Source organism: Aedes albopictus, unplaced genomic scaffold (assembly GCF_035046485.1).
Source record: "Aedes albopictus strain Foshan unplaced genomic scaffold, AalbF5 HiC_scaffold_798, whole genome shotgun sequence".
Lineage (NCBI taxonomy): Eukaryota > Metazoa > Arthropoda > Insecta > Diptera > Culicidae > Aedes > Aedes albopictus.
In genome coordinates this window covers 366-18,000 of record NW_026917640.1, presented here as the reverse complement: position 1 = coordinate 18,000, position 17,635 = coordinate 366, and the positions used below count along the sequence as shown (strand labels likewise).

The 17,635-nt window shown below is 48.6% G+C and overlaps 4 protein-coding genes across 4 annotated transcripts; all 4 read left to right on the top strand.

Moving 5' to 3' along the window:
* Positions 1-5,891: 5,891 nt before the first annotated feature.
* Positions 5,892-6,761, top strand: LOC134284786 (uncharacterized). Its single transcript, XM_062844057.1, has one exon. The coding sequence runs from the start codon at positions 5,892-5,894 to the stop codon at positions 6,759-6,761; it is 870 nt and encodes a 289-aa protein (XP_062700041.1).
* Positions 6,762-7,118: 357 nt separating this feature from the next.
* Positions 7,119-9,059, top strand: LOC134284785 (uncharacterized). Its single transcript, XM_062844056.1, has one exon. The coding sequence runs from the start codon at positions 7,119-7,121 to the stop codon at positions 9,057-9,059; it is 1,941 nt and encodes a 646-aa protein (XP_062700040.1).
* A 5,084-nt stretch (positions 9,060-14,143) lies between these two features.
* LOC134284784 (uncharacterized) lies at positions 14,144-15,013 on the top strand. The gene has a single exon (XM_062844055.1). It carries the CDS (start codon positions 14,144-14,146, stop codon positions 15,011-15,013), a length of 870 nt encoding a protein of 289 aa, XP_062700039.1.
* A 93-nt stretch (positions 15,014-15,106) lies between these two features.
* Positions 15,107-17,213, top strand: LOC134284783 (uncharacterized; the record flags this gene model as incomplete). Its single annotated transcript, XM_062844054.1, has 2 exons — positions 15,107-15,218; positions 15,288-17,213. Coding segments are annotated over exons 1-2 (2,038 nt in total), but the record flags the coding sequence as incomplete, so codon positions are not given.
* Positions 17,214-17,635: the final 422 nt, after the last annotated feature.

Here is a 17,635-nt window from a genome sequence, read left to right as displayed (position 1 = left end):
GCACTGCAATGTCAAATGTATCGATCCAAGCGTCTCGTACAATCGAACTGCTGCGGAAGATAAAAATATAACAATCAAGGTACAAGATATCTTGTTACAGAATAATAATAATAAATAAATGCCTTATTTTACGTTGATGGCGTCTCTTGGCACTCAATGTTAAACTACATAATTCTATTCTGTTTTATTTTATGTGATTCGTTTAAAATTTAGGTTCTTTACTAACTTGGTTGTATAACAGATTTAGCCATGATTTATCCCATAATCCGAACAAAGTTCCGAGTCAAACTATGACGGGCTGAAGGCGTTTATTTGACAAGTGAAAAGCACATTGTTCAGGAGCATATGCTTATCGATGCATCAGCTTAATAAGATGCAGACAAATGTTTTGTTAAGCTCCTTTGTTAAAGAATCAATGCTTGTCGAATAAATTTCTTGTTAATCTTTTGAAAAGTGTTTTAATTTATCATTGTTGATACCGATGAGGAAAGTCGAACATTGACTATTTTCTCAATTGAAATATCATTTAAACAGTAATGTGTAGAGCATAATTTTAGTTCAGCTATCATTACCATTATTAAGCAACAATTCAGCAAGCTTGCTTGTTTGTGACTTGCAATTGTTAGTTGGGTCGTCATCGACCACCGACGCGGCGCTCACACACTCACCCGAGCCGACGGAACAGAAGCTACCTGCGCTGCGAGAGAGTGAGTGCTGTGAGCTCCAAACATTGAGTTCGGCAGCAGACCGCTGCCGCAGCCGTCATCATCACATCATCATCATCGACTGTCGTCGCTCTGCAGTTAGCGTGGTGATGGTGGTTCCCGAAATGTCGCGTGGGTTCTAGGCACGCGTGGAACCTTGCGCAGAAGCTTCCACGTGATTCTGGAATATGGATTTTGTGATATAAATATGCGACCCGTTCGCAGTAGCGGGTCAGTTTGATTTCGATAAGCGTTCACGTGGCTTATGACAACGCGTAGTGTAAAGTGAATTAGTAGAATAAATTAGTGAAGTAAAAGTGAACCCAGTGATTTTTCTATCGCGGTCCGAAAACCCAGTTTCCTCCCTTACTGTGTGAAACAGTCCAGTGTTCTTGCCAAGTGTTCTTGTGTTTATTGCCAAACACAAAGTGGTCCTTCGAACCGGATAAGGATTCGGTAGTGTTTAAGGTTGAAGGATTCGTCATTGACATAATCGTCATCATTAAAAATTCGAAAGCAGTTTTTTCGTTCAAAACTGAAATTACAGCAATAAAAAGGTATTCACTGCATTGCGGGTGGCGAATGAAGTGCAGTGAACACATTTTCACTGCGGAAATTTCAGTTTTGAACGAGAAAACTGCTTTCGTATTTTCAATGATGGCAATTATGTCAATGACGAATCCTTCAACCTTAAAAGCGTTCCGCGTGGCTTAAACAACGCGGTAGTGTGTTGTCTAAAAAGCGTTCCGCGTGGCTTCGACAGCGCGGCAGTGCGTAGAAGCGTGCACGTGGCTTCAACAGCGTGCTGTGCAGTGAAGAGCGTGGACGTGGCTTCGACAACGTCCGTATCCGTGTCGGTCCGCGAGTGTAAACCGTCGTCGCGTAGTGAATTTATCCGTCGTTCCGGAATTCACGTGTTCCTAATTCCATCCGGTCCGACAAGCGCGTCGATTTTCGTAGTACCAAAGTGAATCCGCCGTCGCGTAGTGCCACCTTCCCGTCGCTCCGGGCATTGTGTGAAGTGCTCCACCCGTTGTGACAAGCGCGTCGGTTCCCAACCCATAAGTGATTGATTTAAACGTCGCATAGTGTTTGCGTTCGTTATTCCGGAGTCCGTCCATCCACTGTGACAAAAGCGTCGGAATTCCTGTCCGAATTCTGTGTTGCTGACCCGTGAGATATTCTACATCAGAAAGCCACCCAAACGGACGCCGGTGAAGAAGGTTCCTGATTCTGCCGAGTGTGAGGACCAGCTTGGGGCGCTAGTCCACAACCGTGGATTAGCTCAACGCAACGTGAACCGAATCCTAACCACCCTCAAGCAGGCCGAAGAGGAAGAAAGAGAGCCAACCCCAGCCCAAGTTAAAGTGTTTCAACGGAGTGTTGAGACCGAAAAAGCCGAGTTCATCAGGCTGCACCAGGAAATTGTGGCCCAGTCTCCAGCCGACAAGCGCGATGAGCAAGACGATCCCTACCTGCAATTCATGCACCTGTACGAGGAGGTGTCTGTGCTGCTTGAGAGCTGGAACGAGAAGCTATCTGCACCCCCAACCCAGCAGCAACCGTGTGTCACCACCAACCAGCAGCCGATCGTCGTACAGTCTCAGTCATTCCGTGCTCCGCTGCCAACTTTCGATGGGCGTTATGAAGCATGGCCACGCTTCAAGGCCATGTTTCAGGATCTGATGCAGCGCTCATCAGATTCGGACGCGGTGAAGCTATACCACTTGGAAAACTCTTTGAAGGGAGACGCCACCGGCGTTATCGACTTAGAGACGTTGCAGAATAACAACTACCAGCGCGCATGGGACATCCTGGAGGAGAGGTTCGGCAACAAGCGGCTAATCTTGGAGTCTCACATTCTAGGGCTGCTGAATATGAAGAGGATGGCTAAGAAGTCGTCTAAGGACCTCCGAAGCTTAATTGATGAATTCACCCGCCACGTGGAGAACCTTGTCAAGCTTGGCCAACCGCGCGCTGCTGGGAATGTCGGAGTTGCTCGTGGTAACCGTGCTCACTCGCGCATTGGATGACCAGACCCGCGAGTTATGGGAGGCTTCAATTGATCAAACGGAGCTCCCGGAATATGAGCAAACGATCGAGTTCCTTAAACAACGATGCGTCATCCTGGAGAGATGTGAGAAGAGTGCTCCCATCGTATCCCCGAATCCCAAGCTAAACCAGAAGCCGCCTGGGTCCAAGCTCGTGCCTTCCAAGACCTCGCACGCAGCGGCAGTGACGTCGGAATATATGTGTGATTTCTGTTCGGGTCAACACCAGAACTACAAATGTTCCAACTTCCTGAAGATGTCTGTGGATCAGCGACCAGCAAAGGTAAAGGAAGTAAATCTTTGCTTCAACTGCCTAAGGAAGGGCCATCGTGGGGCAGCGTGTTCCTGCGATAAGTCGTGTTCAAAGTGCTCCAAGAAACACCACACGCTACTTCATTTCGAACGTGAGAAGCCCGAAGTGAAACCCACTGATGCGCCGAAGACTCCAGAAGGGAAGCCGGTACCCGCAGTACAGCCGGTGAATACATCGTGTTCCAGCAGCATTCCTCCACCGGGTAAGCAGGTATTCCTGATGACTGCAATGGTCAACCTGACCGCCAAAAACGGACAAGTTCATCGTGTGCGAGCCTTGTTGGACTCCGGATCGCAGATCAACGTCATTTCCGAGTCTGTGGTTCAAAGACTGAAGCTTCCGAAACAACCAGCGAATGTTCCCGTCATCGGCGTCGGAGGTAACAAGTCCAAGATGCACCACAAGGTGGTGGTGCGAATGACATCGAACTACAGTGATTATGCCGTCAACGTTGAATGCCTCACTACTCCGAAGGTGGCGGGCACGGTTCCGCCGGTGAGTTGTAACATCGATACGTGGAACATTCCGCCTGGTATTCTGCTAGCCGACGCCGACTTCCATTGTCCAAACGAGATCGAGATGTTGATTGGAGCTGGTCTGTTCTTTGACGTCCTTAAGCAAGGTCAGATCAAATTGTCCAGCACTCTGCCGACCCTGTACGAAACCCAATTCGGATGGGTAGTAGCTGGTACGTACGATGATCAGGACGATGATCGCCCGGTATGTGCCAACGTTGCCGTGAACGATGGATTAGAAGAGTCTCTGAAGCGATTCTTCGACCAGGAGGAAATTGTCGAGCCTGCAATGACAAGCACCGAGGAAGAACGGTTTGAAGAGCACTTCAAACAAACATACCGACGTGACGACACTGGAAGATTCGTAGTACAACTTCCCTTTCGTGATTCTGTGAGCCAGCTAAGTAACTCCAGATCCCTCGCCATGAAACGTTTTTTGCTCCTAGAGAAGAGGTTGGCGAAAAATCCAGAACTCAAGAACCAGTACACAGAGTTCATCGATGAGTATCGAGCCCTGGGTCATTGCCGGGAGATACAGGAGGATGAGGATCCACCTGGAACTCAAGCCTACTACTTGCCACACCATTGTGTCCTGAAACCATCCAGTAGCAGCACCAAGCTACGTGTTGTGTTCGATGCTACAGCGAAGGCGAGTGGTTTATCCCTAAACGATGTGCTGATGACCGGACCGAACAGCCAAAGTGAGTTGTTCACCATAGTGATGCGCTTCCGGACCCACCCCATCGTATTCTCTGCATGTGCATAACATGGAAGAACTCTTTGGAAAAGGACTTGAATAGATATGGTGAGATAGATAGAGAAACATGGAAACAATTAGCAAACGATAGGGAAAAGATGAAGAAAACAGCAGAAGAGATATACAAAGAAACGCTAAGTGAAATATCAGATGGTGAATCGTCGGAGGAGGATAACTCTAGGCCTAAAAAGTACAAGCACTGGAAAAGATATCTTAGAGAATAACAGTAATGATTAAAATGTAAGTTAAATCGACACCAGCATTTACGGGGAGCGTTGCTGCTTTTGGATGCGATGGAATCTTTCATGGCCGTGGATTATATGACTTTTTTAGTTCACGGCCACTGCTAGAGAGAGAAATGCTCTTATCTCCGGTAGTGGCGCTGGATTACAAGGGGCAGTGATGTGCGATTCACGGACGTGGAGGAGAGTTTGGTTTCGGAAAGCGGTCGCGCCCTTTTGAAATGCTAATGACCAAATAGGGATGGTAAGGAAATACAGGTTAAGACGAAGATATGACGGAGCCACGTTTCGAATATTCGGGTATGCAGGTCTGAGGAGCGGGTTCGTGCAGGGAAGTTGCTCGATTGGGTACCGAGTGTCCAATTGATCAGCTATCCGGGGGGATCAGGGTCTGGTGTTTCGGATTCATGCTCTCGAGGGGTCGGGGTGCGGCTTTGTTATATCTCAATTAATAAAAATCATATTAAAGATGAATTAAAATGATAGGAAGGATAAAACCTATTCACCACGCTCCAATGACTCATACTTTATAAAAAGTGGGAATCGCCAAGAAGTTTGCTTCAAATACGATATAAATTACTCAATTGTACTACTCAAGATTTATCTCAACTGTTTGTCATGGAATAGTAGGATAAAAGGAAAATGACTTTCTTTACTCAATGTTAACAAAATTTCGCATGAATCGTGCTATGATAAATTAATTGAAATCGAAAATTAACATACTCACGACAATGAATTACAAGGTGATAGAGTGGGTAGAGAGGGATATAAAAGACAATTGCACACTACTAAATGTTTATAAGCACAAATACAAAAGGGAAGACTGAACTCAATAAACATTAAATACTCAAGAAACATGAACAATTTGGTTTTCGGACACAATATAAGATAAAATTTCTTAATAAATATATTACTACATACGGGGATAGGGAGGGACCACCAGGGCACCCGATTGAAACGATTTGGACAAGGAGCTTGGAACTGCCTCCTTCTTGTTGCTAACATCTCGTGAATTGAGGGCGGGCTCTTCGACCCCATCTATTGGGTATATTTTGTTAACCGAGGGCTTGATTTTACCACTGGTTACATGAACTTTCTTCTGGAAGGAGATTCTTTTCCCTTGTAGCGGGTTTCGTGCAAGTGTCTCTGCTTGTGGGTCCGCGCTTCCATTTTTGGCCCTTCATACAGGGGAACGACTGAGTGTGAACAGTGGTACAATCTTGATCAAATCGATTTGCAGATTATACCAGTGCTATAGGCAGCTGCCTTGCTACAATAGATGGTAGAATAATCATCAAACGATGTGCTGATGACCGGACCGAACAGCCAAAGTGAGTTGTTCACCATAGTGATGCGCTTCCGGACCCACCCCATCGTATTCTCTGCGGACGTGTCAAAAATGTACAGGCAAGTACTAGTGGACCCTTCACAGACCCGATACCAGCGAATCTTCTGGCGAAGCAACCCATCGGAAGCGCTGAAGGTTTTCGAACTGTTGACCGTAACCTACGGAACATCGGCAGCATCCTTTCTGGCTGTGCGCTCGCTTATTCAACTAGCACGGGACGAGAGCACGAATTATCCCACGGCTGCCGAGATCATCTTGGACGACTCTTACATGGACGACATCCTTTCTGGCGCGGATTCGGTTAATGAAGCGATTAAACTTCGGAGCGATATCGAGGAGTTGATGCTGAAGGGTGGATTTCCCGTCAGAAAGTGGTGTTCAAATTCCGAAGAACTCCTTGACAGTGTTCCAGTGGAGGATCGTGAGAAGCTGGTACCAATTCACGACTCCAGTGCCAACCAAGCTATCAAGGCTTTAGGACTCATGTGGGACCCGCGGCGAGATTTGTTCCTGTTTTGCCAATCCGCTGATACGACCAACCCCGGAGCGGTAGTGACCAAGCGACGTGTCCTGTCCCAAATAGCGAGGTTGTTTGATCCACTGGGACTCGTCGCGCCAGTGATTGTGGAAGCGAAAATGATAATGCAATGCTTGTGGGCCAGCAAATTAGGATGGAACGATACCCTTGACGATGAGCTACTCCAGCGGTGGAATACTTTCCGGACTTCCTTGGATCATATAACAGATCTTGAAATTCCCCGGTGTGTCGTGGATACAGAGAGGGAAGTATTAGAGATCCATGGATTTGCCGACGCTTCCAAGAGTGCATAAGGCGCGTGCGTGTACATCCGTTGCGTTCGACGAGATGGTTCAGCGGTAGCCCATCTACTATGCAGTAAGTCCAAGGTAGCTCCCCTCCGTGAGATGACCATACCTAGGTTGGAGCTGTGTGCTGCCTTACTGCTCGCCAAGCTAGTTGCCAAGGTAGCTCCAACGCTGAAGCTGTCTTTCGATGGAGTCAAGTTGTGGTCGGACAGTAAAATAGTACTGGCCTGGATCAACAAACCCCTGGATCGGTTGTAGGTTTATGTTCGTAACCGTGTAGCCCAAATCAAGCATCTGACCGATCGTTACCAATGGAGTTACGTGAATACTTTGAATAACCCAGCTGACATTGTTTCACGGGGAATGCCGCCAGACTTGCTGAAGCAGTGTAGCTTGTGGTGGAATGGACCAACATCCCTCAGCACAACCGAGTACGAAGTGGAGGCGATTACAGAGATTCCTGAATGTGAAATCCCCGAGCTGAGGGAAGTGACCATCGCAAATCCAGCCATAGAATCGGAGCCGGTCTTTGAACGGTTCAGCTCATTCACCAAATTGCAGCGGGTTCTGGCACAGGTGGTTCGATTCGTCCGACTAGTTCGAACACCTAAGAAGCAGAGGATGCTATCCAGTGCCTTGACCGTTCAAGACATGCGAAAGGCCGAGATTTTCATCGTTAGAATTCTGCAGCAGAGTGAACTTCATGAGGAGATCCAGAGTATCCAGCGAGGCGATTTCCCGAAACGAATGGCCAACTTGCAGCCGTTTATCGACGACGAAGGATTACTACGAGTCGGAGGGCGCTTGCAAAACTCCAAGCTGCCTTTCGAAGCCAAGCACCAGTTGCTGCTCCCTCGGAAACATCGTGTTACGGAAATGCTGATACGCAAATACCATGAGGACCGTCTACACGAGGGCCAATCCGGATTATTGGCCGCCATTCGGCAAAAATTTTGGTTGACGAATGCACGATCTGTTATACGTAAGGTGGTTCACGGCTGTGTTAAATGTTTCCGGACGAAGCCACGGAGCATCCAGCCTCTGATGGGTGTGCTACCTGAAGCACGAGTCACCGAGCATGCGCCATTCGAGCTGACCGGCGTGGACTATGCCGGACCGATACTTGTGAAGGAAGGCAAACGCAAGCCGAAGGTAGTGAAGGCGTACATCTCACTATTCGTATGCCTGTCAACGAAAGCCATCCACCTCGAATTAGTATCCGACCTGACCTCTGATGCTTTCCTTGCCGCTCTCGACCGTTTCATCAATCGCCGCGGTCTTGTCCGCAAGCTATTTTCGGACAATGGGACCAATTTTGTCGGGGCTTTGAAGGAGCTTCGACATCTACGTGATATGTTCAACGACCAGGTGGAGCGGAACAAAATCAACGACTTCCTGATCGGCCGAGAAGTTGAATGGGAGTTTATTCCGCCGAGATCACCGAACTTCGGAGGATTATGGGAGGCCGGAGTGAAGATAGTGAAGTCCCATCTCACCAGAACTCTCGGGAATACAACTCTAACGTTCGAGCAACTCAGCACTGTGTTGACCCACATCGAAGCGATTGTCAACTCTCGACCGCTATATTCCACATCAGATGATCCCAACGACCCTCAACCGATATCGCCTGCACATCTAATGCTTGGTCGACCAATGGAACCGGTGATCAAGCCATCGTATTTGGATGTACCAGCAAACCGCTTAACCAAATGGCAGTATCTGAACCAGATGAGAGACCACTTCTGGAAAAAATGGTCTCGAGAATACCTTTCAACTCTACAATCGAGAGCAAAATGGACGAAGAAACAGCCCAACGTGAGGGTCGACACCGTCGTTTTATTGGCCGAGGATAATCAACCAGCACAGCCTTGGAAGCTTGGAAGAATCATCGCCGTCTACCCAGGAAAGGACGGTATCGTTCGTGTTGTTGACGTCAAGACAACCGCTGGTGTATACCGTCGTGCAGTAAGCAAACTAGCCCCGCTTCCCTTGCAAGAAACCGACGAGCAACAGTCATCTAAGTTGGAATTGCATTCCAACGGGCGGGACTATGTTCGCGCACATGCGCTCCCAATGAAGGCAGCAGCATGCGAGGCTGCGCGGGCACTAACACCAATCAACGCATCCGAGTCGTCATCGACCACCGACGCGGCGCTCACACACTCACCCGAGCCGACGGAACAGAAGCTACCTGCGCTGCGAGAGAGTGAGTGCTGTGAGCTCCAAACATTGAGTTCGGCAGCAGACCGCTGCCGCAGCCGTCATCATCATCATCATCATCGACTGTCGTCGCTCTGCAGTTAGCGTGGTGATGGTGGTTCCCGAAATGTCGCGTGGGTTCTAGGCACGCGTGGAACCTTGCGCAGAAGCTTCCACGTGATTCTGGAATATGGATTTTGTGATATAAATATGCGACCCGTTCGCAGTAGCGGGTCAGTTTGATTTCGATAAGCGTTCACGTGGCTTATGACAACGCGTAGTGTAAAGTGAATTAGTAGAATAAATTAGTGAAGTAAAAGTGAACCCAGTGATTTTTCTATCGCGGTCCGAAAACCCAGTTTCCTCCCTTACTGTGTGAAACAGTCCAGTGTTCTTGCCAAGTGTTCTTGTGTTTATTGCCAAACACAAAGTGGTCCTTCGAACCGGATAAGGATTCGGTAGTGTTTAAGGTTGAAGGATTCGTCATTGACATAATCGTCATCATTAAAAATTCGAAAGCAGTTTTTTCGTTCAAAACTGAAATTACAGCAATAAAAAGGTATTCACTGCATTGCGGGTGGCGAATGAAGTGCAGTGAACACATTTTCACTGCGGAAATTTCAGTTTTGAACGAGAAAACTGCTTTCGTATTTTCAATGATGGCAATTATGTCAATGACGAATCCTTCAACCTTAAAAGCGTTCCGCGTGGCTTAAACAACGCGGTAGTGTGTTGTCTAAAAAGCGTTCCGCGTGGCTTCGACAGCGCGGCAGTGCGTAGAAGCGTGCACGTGGCTTCAACAGCGTGCTGTGCAGTGAAGAGCGTGGACGTGGCTTCGACAACGTCCGTATCCGTGTCGGTCCGCGAGTGTAAACCGTCGTCGCGTAGTGAATTTATCCGTCGTTCCGGAATTCACGTGTTCCTAATTCCATCCGGTCCGACAAGCGCGTCGATTTTCGTAGTACCAAAGTGAATCCGCCGTCGCGTAGTGCCACCTTCCCGTCGCTCCGGGCATTGTGTGAAGTGCTCCACCCGTTGTGACAAGCGCGTCGGTTCCCAACCCATAAGTGATTGATTTAAACGTCGCATAGTGTTTGCGTTCGTTATTCCGGAGTCCGTCCATCCACTGTGACAAAAGCGTCGGAATTCCTGTCCGAATTCTGTGTTGCTGACCCGTGAGATATTCTACATCAGAAAGCCACCCAAACGGACGCCGGTGAAGAAGGTTCCTGATTCTGCCGAGTGTGAGGACCAGCTTGGGGCGCTAGTCCACAACCGTGGATTAGCTCAACGCAACGTGAACCGAATCCTAACCACCCTCAAGCAGGCCGAAGAGGAAGAAAGAGAGCCAACCCCAGCCCAAGTTAAAGTGTTTCAACGGAGTGTTGAGACCGAAAAAGCCGAGTTCATCAGGCTGCACCAGGAAATTGTGGCCCAGTCTCCAGCCGACAAGCGCGATGAGCAAGACGATCCCTACCTGCAATTCATGCACCTGTACGAGGAGGTGTCTGTGCTGCTTGAGAGCTGGAACGAGAAGCTATCTGCACCCCCAACCCAGCAGCAACCGTGTGTCACCACCAACCAGCAGCCGATCGTCGTACAGTCTCAGTCATTCCGTGCTCCGCTGCCAACTTTCGATGGGCGTTATGAAGCATGGCCACGCTTCAAGGCCATGTTTCAGGATCTGATGCAGCGCTCATCAGATTCGGACGCGGTGAAGCTATACCACTTGGAAAACTCTTTGAAGGGAGACGCCACCGGCGTTATCGACTTAGAGACGTTGCAGAATAACAACTACCAGCGCGCATGGGACATCCTGGAGGAGAGGTTCGGCAACAAGCGGCTAATCTTGGAGTCTCACATTCTAGGGCTGCTGAATATGAAGAGGATGGCTAAGAAGTCGTCTAAGGACCTCCGAAGCTTAATTGATGAATTCACCCGCCACGTGGAGAACCTTGTCAAGCTTGGCCAACCGCGCGCTGCTGGGAATGTCGGAGTTGCTCGTGGTAACCGTGCTCACTCGCGCATTGGATGACCAGACCCGCGAGTTATGGGAGGCTTCAATTGATCAAACGGAGCTCCCGGAATATGAGCAAACGATCGAGTTCCTTAAACAACGATGCGTCATCCTGGAGAGATGTGAGAAGAGTGCTCCCATCGTATCCCCGAATCCCAAGCTAAACCAGAAGCCGCCTGGGTCCAAGCTCGTGCCTTCCAAGACCTCGCACGCAGCGGCAGTGACGTCGGAATATATGTGTGATTTCTGTTCGGGTCAACACCAGAACTACAAATGTTCCAACTTCCTGAAGATGTCTGTGGATCAGCGACCAGCAAAGGTAAAGGAAGTAAATCTTTGCTTCAACTGCCTAAGGAAGGGCCATCGTGGGGCAGCGTGTTCCTGCGATAAGTCGTGTTCAAAGTGCTCCAAGAAACACCACACGCTACTTCATTTCGAACGTGAGAAGCCCGAAGTGAAACCCACTGATGCGCCGAAGACTCCAGAAGGGAAGCCGGTACCCGCAGTACAGCCGGTGAATACATCGTGTTCCAGCAGCATTCCTCCACCGGGTAAGCAGGTATTCCTGATGACTGCAATGGTCAACCTGACCGCCAAAAACGGACAAGTTCATCGTGTGCGAGCCTTGTTGGACTCCGGATCGCAGATCAACGTCATTTCCGAGTCTGTGGTTCAAAGACTGAAGCTTCCGAAACAACCAGCGAATGTTCCCGTCATCGGCGTCGGAGGTAACAAGTCCAAGATGCACCACAAGGTGGTGGTGCGAATGACATCGAACTACAGTGATTATGCCGTCAACGTTGAATGCCTCACTACTCCGAAGGTGGCGGGCACGGTTCCGCCGGTGAGTTGTAACATCGATACGTGGAACATTCCGCCTGGTATTCTGCTAGCCGACGCCGACTTCCATTGTCCAAACGAGATCGAGATGTTGATTGGAGCTGGTCTGTTCTTTGACGTCCTTAAGCAAGGTCAGATCAAATTGTCCAGCACTCTGCCGACCCTGTACGAAACCCAATTCGGATGGGTAGTAGCTGGTACGTACGATGATCAGGACGATGATCGCCCGGTATGTGCCAACGTTGCCGTGAACGATGGATTAGAAGAGTCTCTGAAGCGATTCTTCGACCAGGAGGAAATTGTCGAGCCTGCAATGACAAGCACCGAGGAAGAACGGTTTGAAGAGCACTTCAAACAAACATACCGACGTGACGACACTGGAAGATTCGTAGTACAACTTCCCTTTCGTGATTCTGTGAGCCAGCTAAGTAACTCCAGATCCCTCGCCATGAAACGTTTTTTGCTCCTAGAGAAGAGGTTGGCGAAAAATCCAGAACTCAAGAACCAGTACACAGAGTTCATCGATGAGTATCGAGCCCTGGGTCATTGCCGGGAGATACAGGAGGATGAGGATCCACCTGGAACTCAAGCCTACTACTTGCCACACCATTGTGTCCTGAAACCATCCAGTAGCAGCACCAAGCTACGTGTTGTGTTCGATGCTACAGCGAAGGCGAGTGGTTTATCCCTAAACGATGTGCTGATGACCGGACCGAACAGCCAAAGTGAGTTGTTCACCATAGTGATGCGCTTCCGGACCCACCCCATCGTATTCTCTGCATGTGCATAACATGGAAGAACTCTTTGGAAAAGGACTTGAATAGATATGGTGAGATAGATAGAGAAACATGGAAACAATTAGCAAACGATAGGGAAAAGATGAAGAAAACAGCAGAAGAGATATACAAAGAAACGCTAAGTGAAATATCAGATGGTGAATCGTCGGAGGAGGATAACTCTAGGCCTAAAAAGTACAAGCACTGGAAAAGATATCTTAGAGAATAACAGTAATGATTAAAATGTAAGTTAAATCGACACCAGCATTTACGGGGAGCGTTGCTGCTTTTGGATGCGATGGAATCTTTCATGGCCGTGGATTATATGACTTTTTTAGTTCACGGCCACTGCTAGAGAGAGAAATGCTCTTATCTCCGGTAGTGGCGCTGGATTACAAGGGGCAGTGATGTGCGATTCACGGACGTGGAGGAGAGTTTGGTTTCGGAAAGCGGTCGCGCCCTTTTGAAATGCTAATGACCAAATAGGGATGGTAAGGAAATACAGGTTAAGACGAAGATATGACGGAGCCACGTTTCGAATATTCGGGTATGCAGGTCTGAGGAGCGGGTTCGTGCAGGGAAGTTGCTCGATTGGGTACCGAGTGTCCAATTGATCAGCTATCCGGGGGGATCAGGGTCTGGTGTTTCGGATTCATGCTCTCGAGGGGTCGGGGTGCGGCTTTGTTATATCTCAATTAATAAAAATCATATTAAAGATGAATTAAAATGATAGGAAGGATAAAACCTATTCACCACGCTCCAATGACTCATACTTTATAAAAAGTGGGAATCGCCAAGAAGTTTGCTTCAAATACGATATAAATTACTCAATTGTACTACTCAAGATTTATCTCAACTGTTTGTCATGGAATAGTAGGATAAAAGGAAAATGACTTTCTTTACTCAATGTTAACAAAATTTCGCATGAATCGTGCTATGATAAATTAATTGAAATCGAAAATTAACATACTCACGACAATGAATTACAAGGTGATAGAGTGGGTAGAGAGGGATATAAAAGACAATTGCACACTACTAAATGTTTATAAGCACAAATACAAAAGGGAAGACTGAACTCAATAAACATTAAATACTCAAGAAACATGAACAATTTGGTTTTCGGACACAATATAAGATAAAATTTCTTAATAAATATATTACTACATACGGGGATAGGGAGGGACCACCAGGGCACCCGATTGAAACGATTTGGACAAGGAGCTTGGAACTGCCTCCTTCTTGTTGCTAACATCTCGTGAATTGAGGGCGGGCTCTTCGACCCCATCTATTGGGTATATTTTGTTAACCGAGGGCTTGATTTTACCACTGGTTACATGAACTTTCTTCTGGAAGGAGATTCTTTTCCCTTGTAGCGGGTTTCGTGCAAGTGTCTCTGCTTGTGGGTCCGCGCTTCCATTTTTGGCCCTTCATACAGGGGAACGACTGAGTGTGAACAGTGGTACAATCTTGATCAAATCGATTTGCAGATTATACCAGTGCTATAGGCAGCTGCCTTGCTACAATAGATGGTAGAATAATCATCAAACGATGTGCTGATGACCGGACCGAACAGCCAAAGTGAGTTGTTCACCATAGTGATGCGCTTCCGGACCCACCCCATCGTATTCTCTGCGGACGTGTCAAAAATGTACAGGCAAGTACTAGTGGACCCTTCACAGACCCGATACCAGCGAATCTTCTGGCGAAGCAACCCATCGGAAGCGCTGAAGGTTTTCGAACTGTTGACCGTAACCTACGGAACATCGGCAGCATCCTTTCTGGCTGTGCGCTCGCTTATTCAACTAGCACGGGACGAGAGCACGAATTATCCCACGGCTGCCGAGATCATCTTGGACGACTCTTACATGGACGACATCCTTTCTGGCGCGGATTCGGTTAATGAAGCGATTAAACTTCGGAGCGATATCGAGGAGTTGATGCTGAAGGGTGGATTTCCCGTCAGAAAGTGGTGTTCAAATTCCGAAGAACTCCTTGACAGTGTTCCAGTGGAGGATCGTGAGAAGCTGGTACCAATTCACGACTCCAGTGCCAACCAAGCTATCAAGGCTTTAGGACTCATGTGGGACCCGCGGCGAGATTTGTTCCTGTTTTGCCAATCCGCTGATACGACCAACCCCGGAGCGGTAGTGACCAAGCGACGTGTCCTGTCCCAAATAGCGAGGTTGTTTGATCCACTGGGACTCGTCGCGCCAGTGATTGTGGAAGCGAAAATGATAATGCAATGCTTGTGGGCCAGCAAATTAGGATGGAACGATACCCTTGACGATGAGCTACTCCAGCGGTGGAATACTTTCCGGACTTCCTTGGATCATATAACAGATCTTGAAATTCCCCGGTGTGTCGTGGATACAGAGAGGGAAGTATTAGAGATCCATGGATTTGCCGACGCTTCCAAGAGTGCATAAGGCGCGTGCGTGTACATCCGTTGCGTTCGACGAGATGGTTCAGCGGTAGCCCATCTACTATGCAGTAAGTCCAAGGTAGCTCCCCTCCGTGAGATGACCATACCTAGGTTGGAGCTGTGTGCTGCCTTACTGCTCGCCAAGCTAGTTGCCAAGGTAGCTCCAACGCTGAAGCTGTCTTTCGATGGAGTCAAGTTGTGGTCGGACAGTAAAATAGTACTGGCCTGGATCAACAAACCCCTGGATCGGTTGTAGGTTTATGTTCGTAACCGTGTAGCCCAAATCAAGCATCTGACCGATCGTTACCAATGGAGTTACGTGAATACTTTGAATAACCCAGCTGACATTGTTTCACGGGGAATGCCGCCAGACTTGCTGAAGCAGTGTAGCTTGTGGTGGAATGGACCAACATCCCTCAGCACAACCGAGTACGAAGTGGAGGCGATTACAGAGATTCCTGAATGTGAAATCCCCGAGCTGAGGGAAGTGACCATCGCAAATCCAGCCATAGAATCGGAGCCGGTCTTTGAACGGTTCAGCTCATTCACCAAATTGCAGCGGGTTCTGGCACAGGTGGTTCGATTCGTCCGACTAGTTCGAACACCTAAGAAGCAGAGGATGCTATCCAGTGCCTTGACCGTTCAAGACATGCGAAAGGCCGAGATTTTCATCGTTAGAATTCTGCAGCAGAGTGAACTTCATGAGGAGATCCAGAGTATCCAGCGAGGCGATTTCCCGAAACGAATGGCCAACTTGCAGCCGTTTATCGACGACGAAGGATTACTACGAGTCGGAGGGCGCTTGCAAAACTCCAAGCTGCCTTTCGAAGCCAAGCACCAGTTGCTGCTCCCTCGGAAACATCGTGTTACGGAAATGCTGATACGCAAATACCATGAGGACCGTCTACACGAGGGCCAATCCGGATTATTGGCCGCCATTCGGCAAAAATTTTGGTTGACGAATGCACGATCTGTTATACGTAAGGTGGTTCACGGCTGTGTTAAATGTTTCCGGACGAAGCCACGGAGCATCCAGCCTCTGATGGGTGTGCTACCTGAAGCACGAGTCACCGAGCATGCGCCATTCGAGCTGACCGGCGTGGACTATGCCGGACCGATACTTGTGAAGGAAGGCAAACGCAAGCCGAAGGTAGTGAAGGCGTACATCTCACTATTCGTATGCCTGTCAACGAAAGCCATCCACCTCGAATTAGTATCCGACCTGACCTCTGATGCTTTCCTTGCCGCTCTCGACCGTTTCATCAATCGCCGCGGTCTTGTCCGCAAGCTATTTTCGGACAATGGGACCAATTTTGTCGGGGCTTTGAAGGAGCTTCGACATCTACGTGATATGTTCAACGACCAGGTGGAGCGGAACAAAATCAACGACTTCCTGATCGGCCGAGAAGTTGAATGGGAGTTTATTCCGCCGAGATCACCGAACTTCGGAGGATTATGGGAGGCCGGAGTGAAGATAGTGAAGTCCCATCTCACCAGAACTCTCGGGAATACAACTCTAACGTTCGAGCAACTCAGCACTGTGTTGACCCACATCGAAGCGATTGTCAACTCTCGACCGCTATATTCCACATCAGATGATCCCAACGACCCTCAACCGATATCGCCTGCACATCTAATGCTTGGTCGACCAATGGAACCGGTGATCAAGCCATCGTATTTGGATGTACCAGCAAACCGCTTAACCAAATGGCAGTATCTGAACCAGATGAGAGACCACTTCTGGAAAAAATGGTCTCGAGAATACCTTTCAACTCTACAATCGAGAGCAAAATGGACGAAGAAACAGCCCAACGTGAGGGTCGACACCGTCGTTTTATTGGCCGAGGATAATCAACCAGCACAGACTTGGAAGCTTGGAAGAATCATCGCCGTCTACCCAGGAAAGGACGGTATCGTTCGTGTTGTTGACGTCAAGACAACCGCTGGTGTATACCGTCGTGCAGTAAGCAAACTAGCCCCGCTTCCCTTGCAAGAAACCGACGAGCAACAGTCATCTAAGTTGGAATTGCATTCCAACGGGCGGGACTATGTTCGCGCACATGCGCTCCCAATGAAGGCAGCAGCATGCGAGGCTGCGCGGGCACTAACACCAATCAACGCATCCGAGTCGTCATCGACCACCGACGCGGCGCTCACACACTCACCCGAGCCGACGGAACAGAAGCTACCTGCGCTGCGAGAGAGTGAGTGCTGTGAGCTCCAAACATTGAGTTCGGCAGCAGACCGCTGCCGCAGCCGTCATCATCATCATCATCATCGACTGTCGTCGCTCTGCAGTTAGCGTGGTGATGGTGGTTCCCGAAATGTCGCGTGGGTTCTAGGCACGCGTGGAACCTTGCGCAGAAGCTTCCACGTGATTCTGGAATATGGATTTTGTGATATAAATATGCGACCCGTTCGCAGTAGCGGGTCAGTTTGATTTCGATAAGCGTTCACGTGGCTTATGACAACGCGTAGTGTAAAGTGAATTAGTAGAATAAATTAGTGAAGTAAAAGTGAACCCAGTGATTTTTCTATCGCGGTCCGAAAACCCAGTTTCCTCCCTTACTGTGTGAAACAGTCCAGTGTTCTTGCCAAGTGTTCTTGTGTTTATTGCCAAACAGCA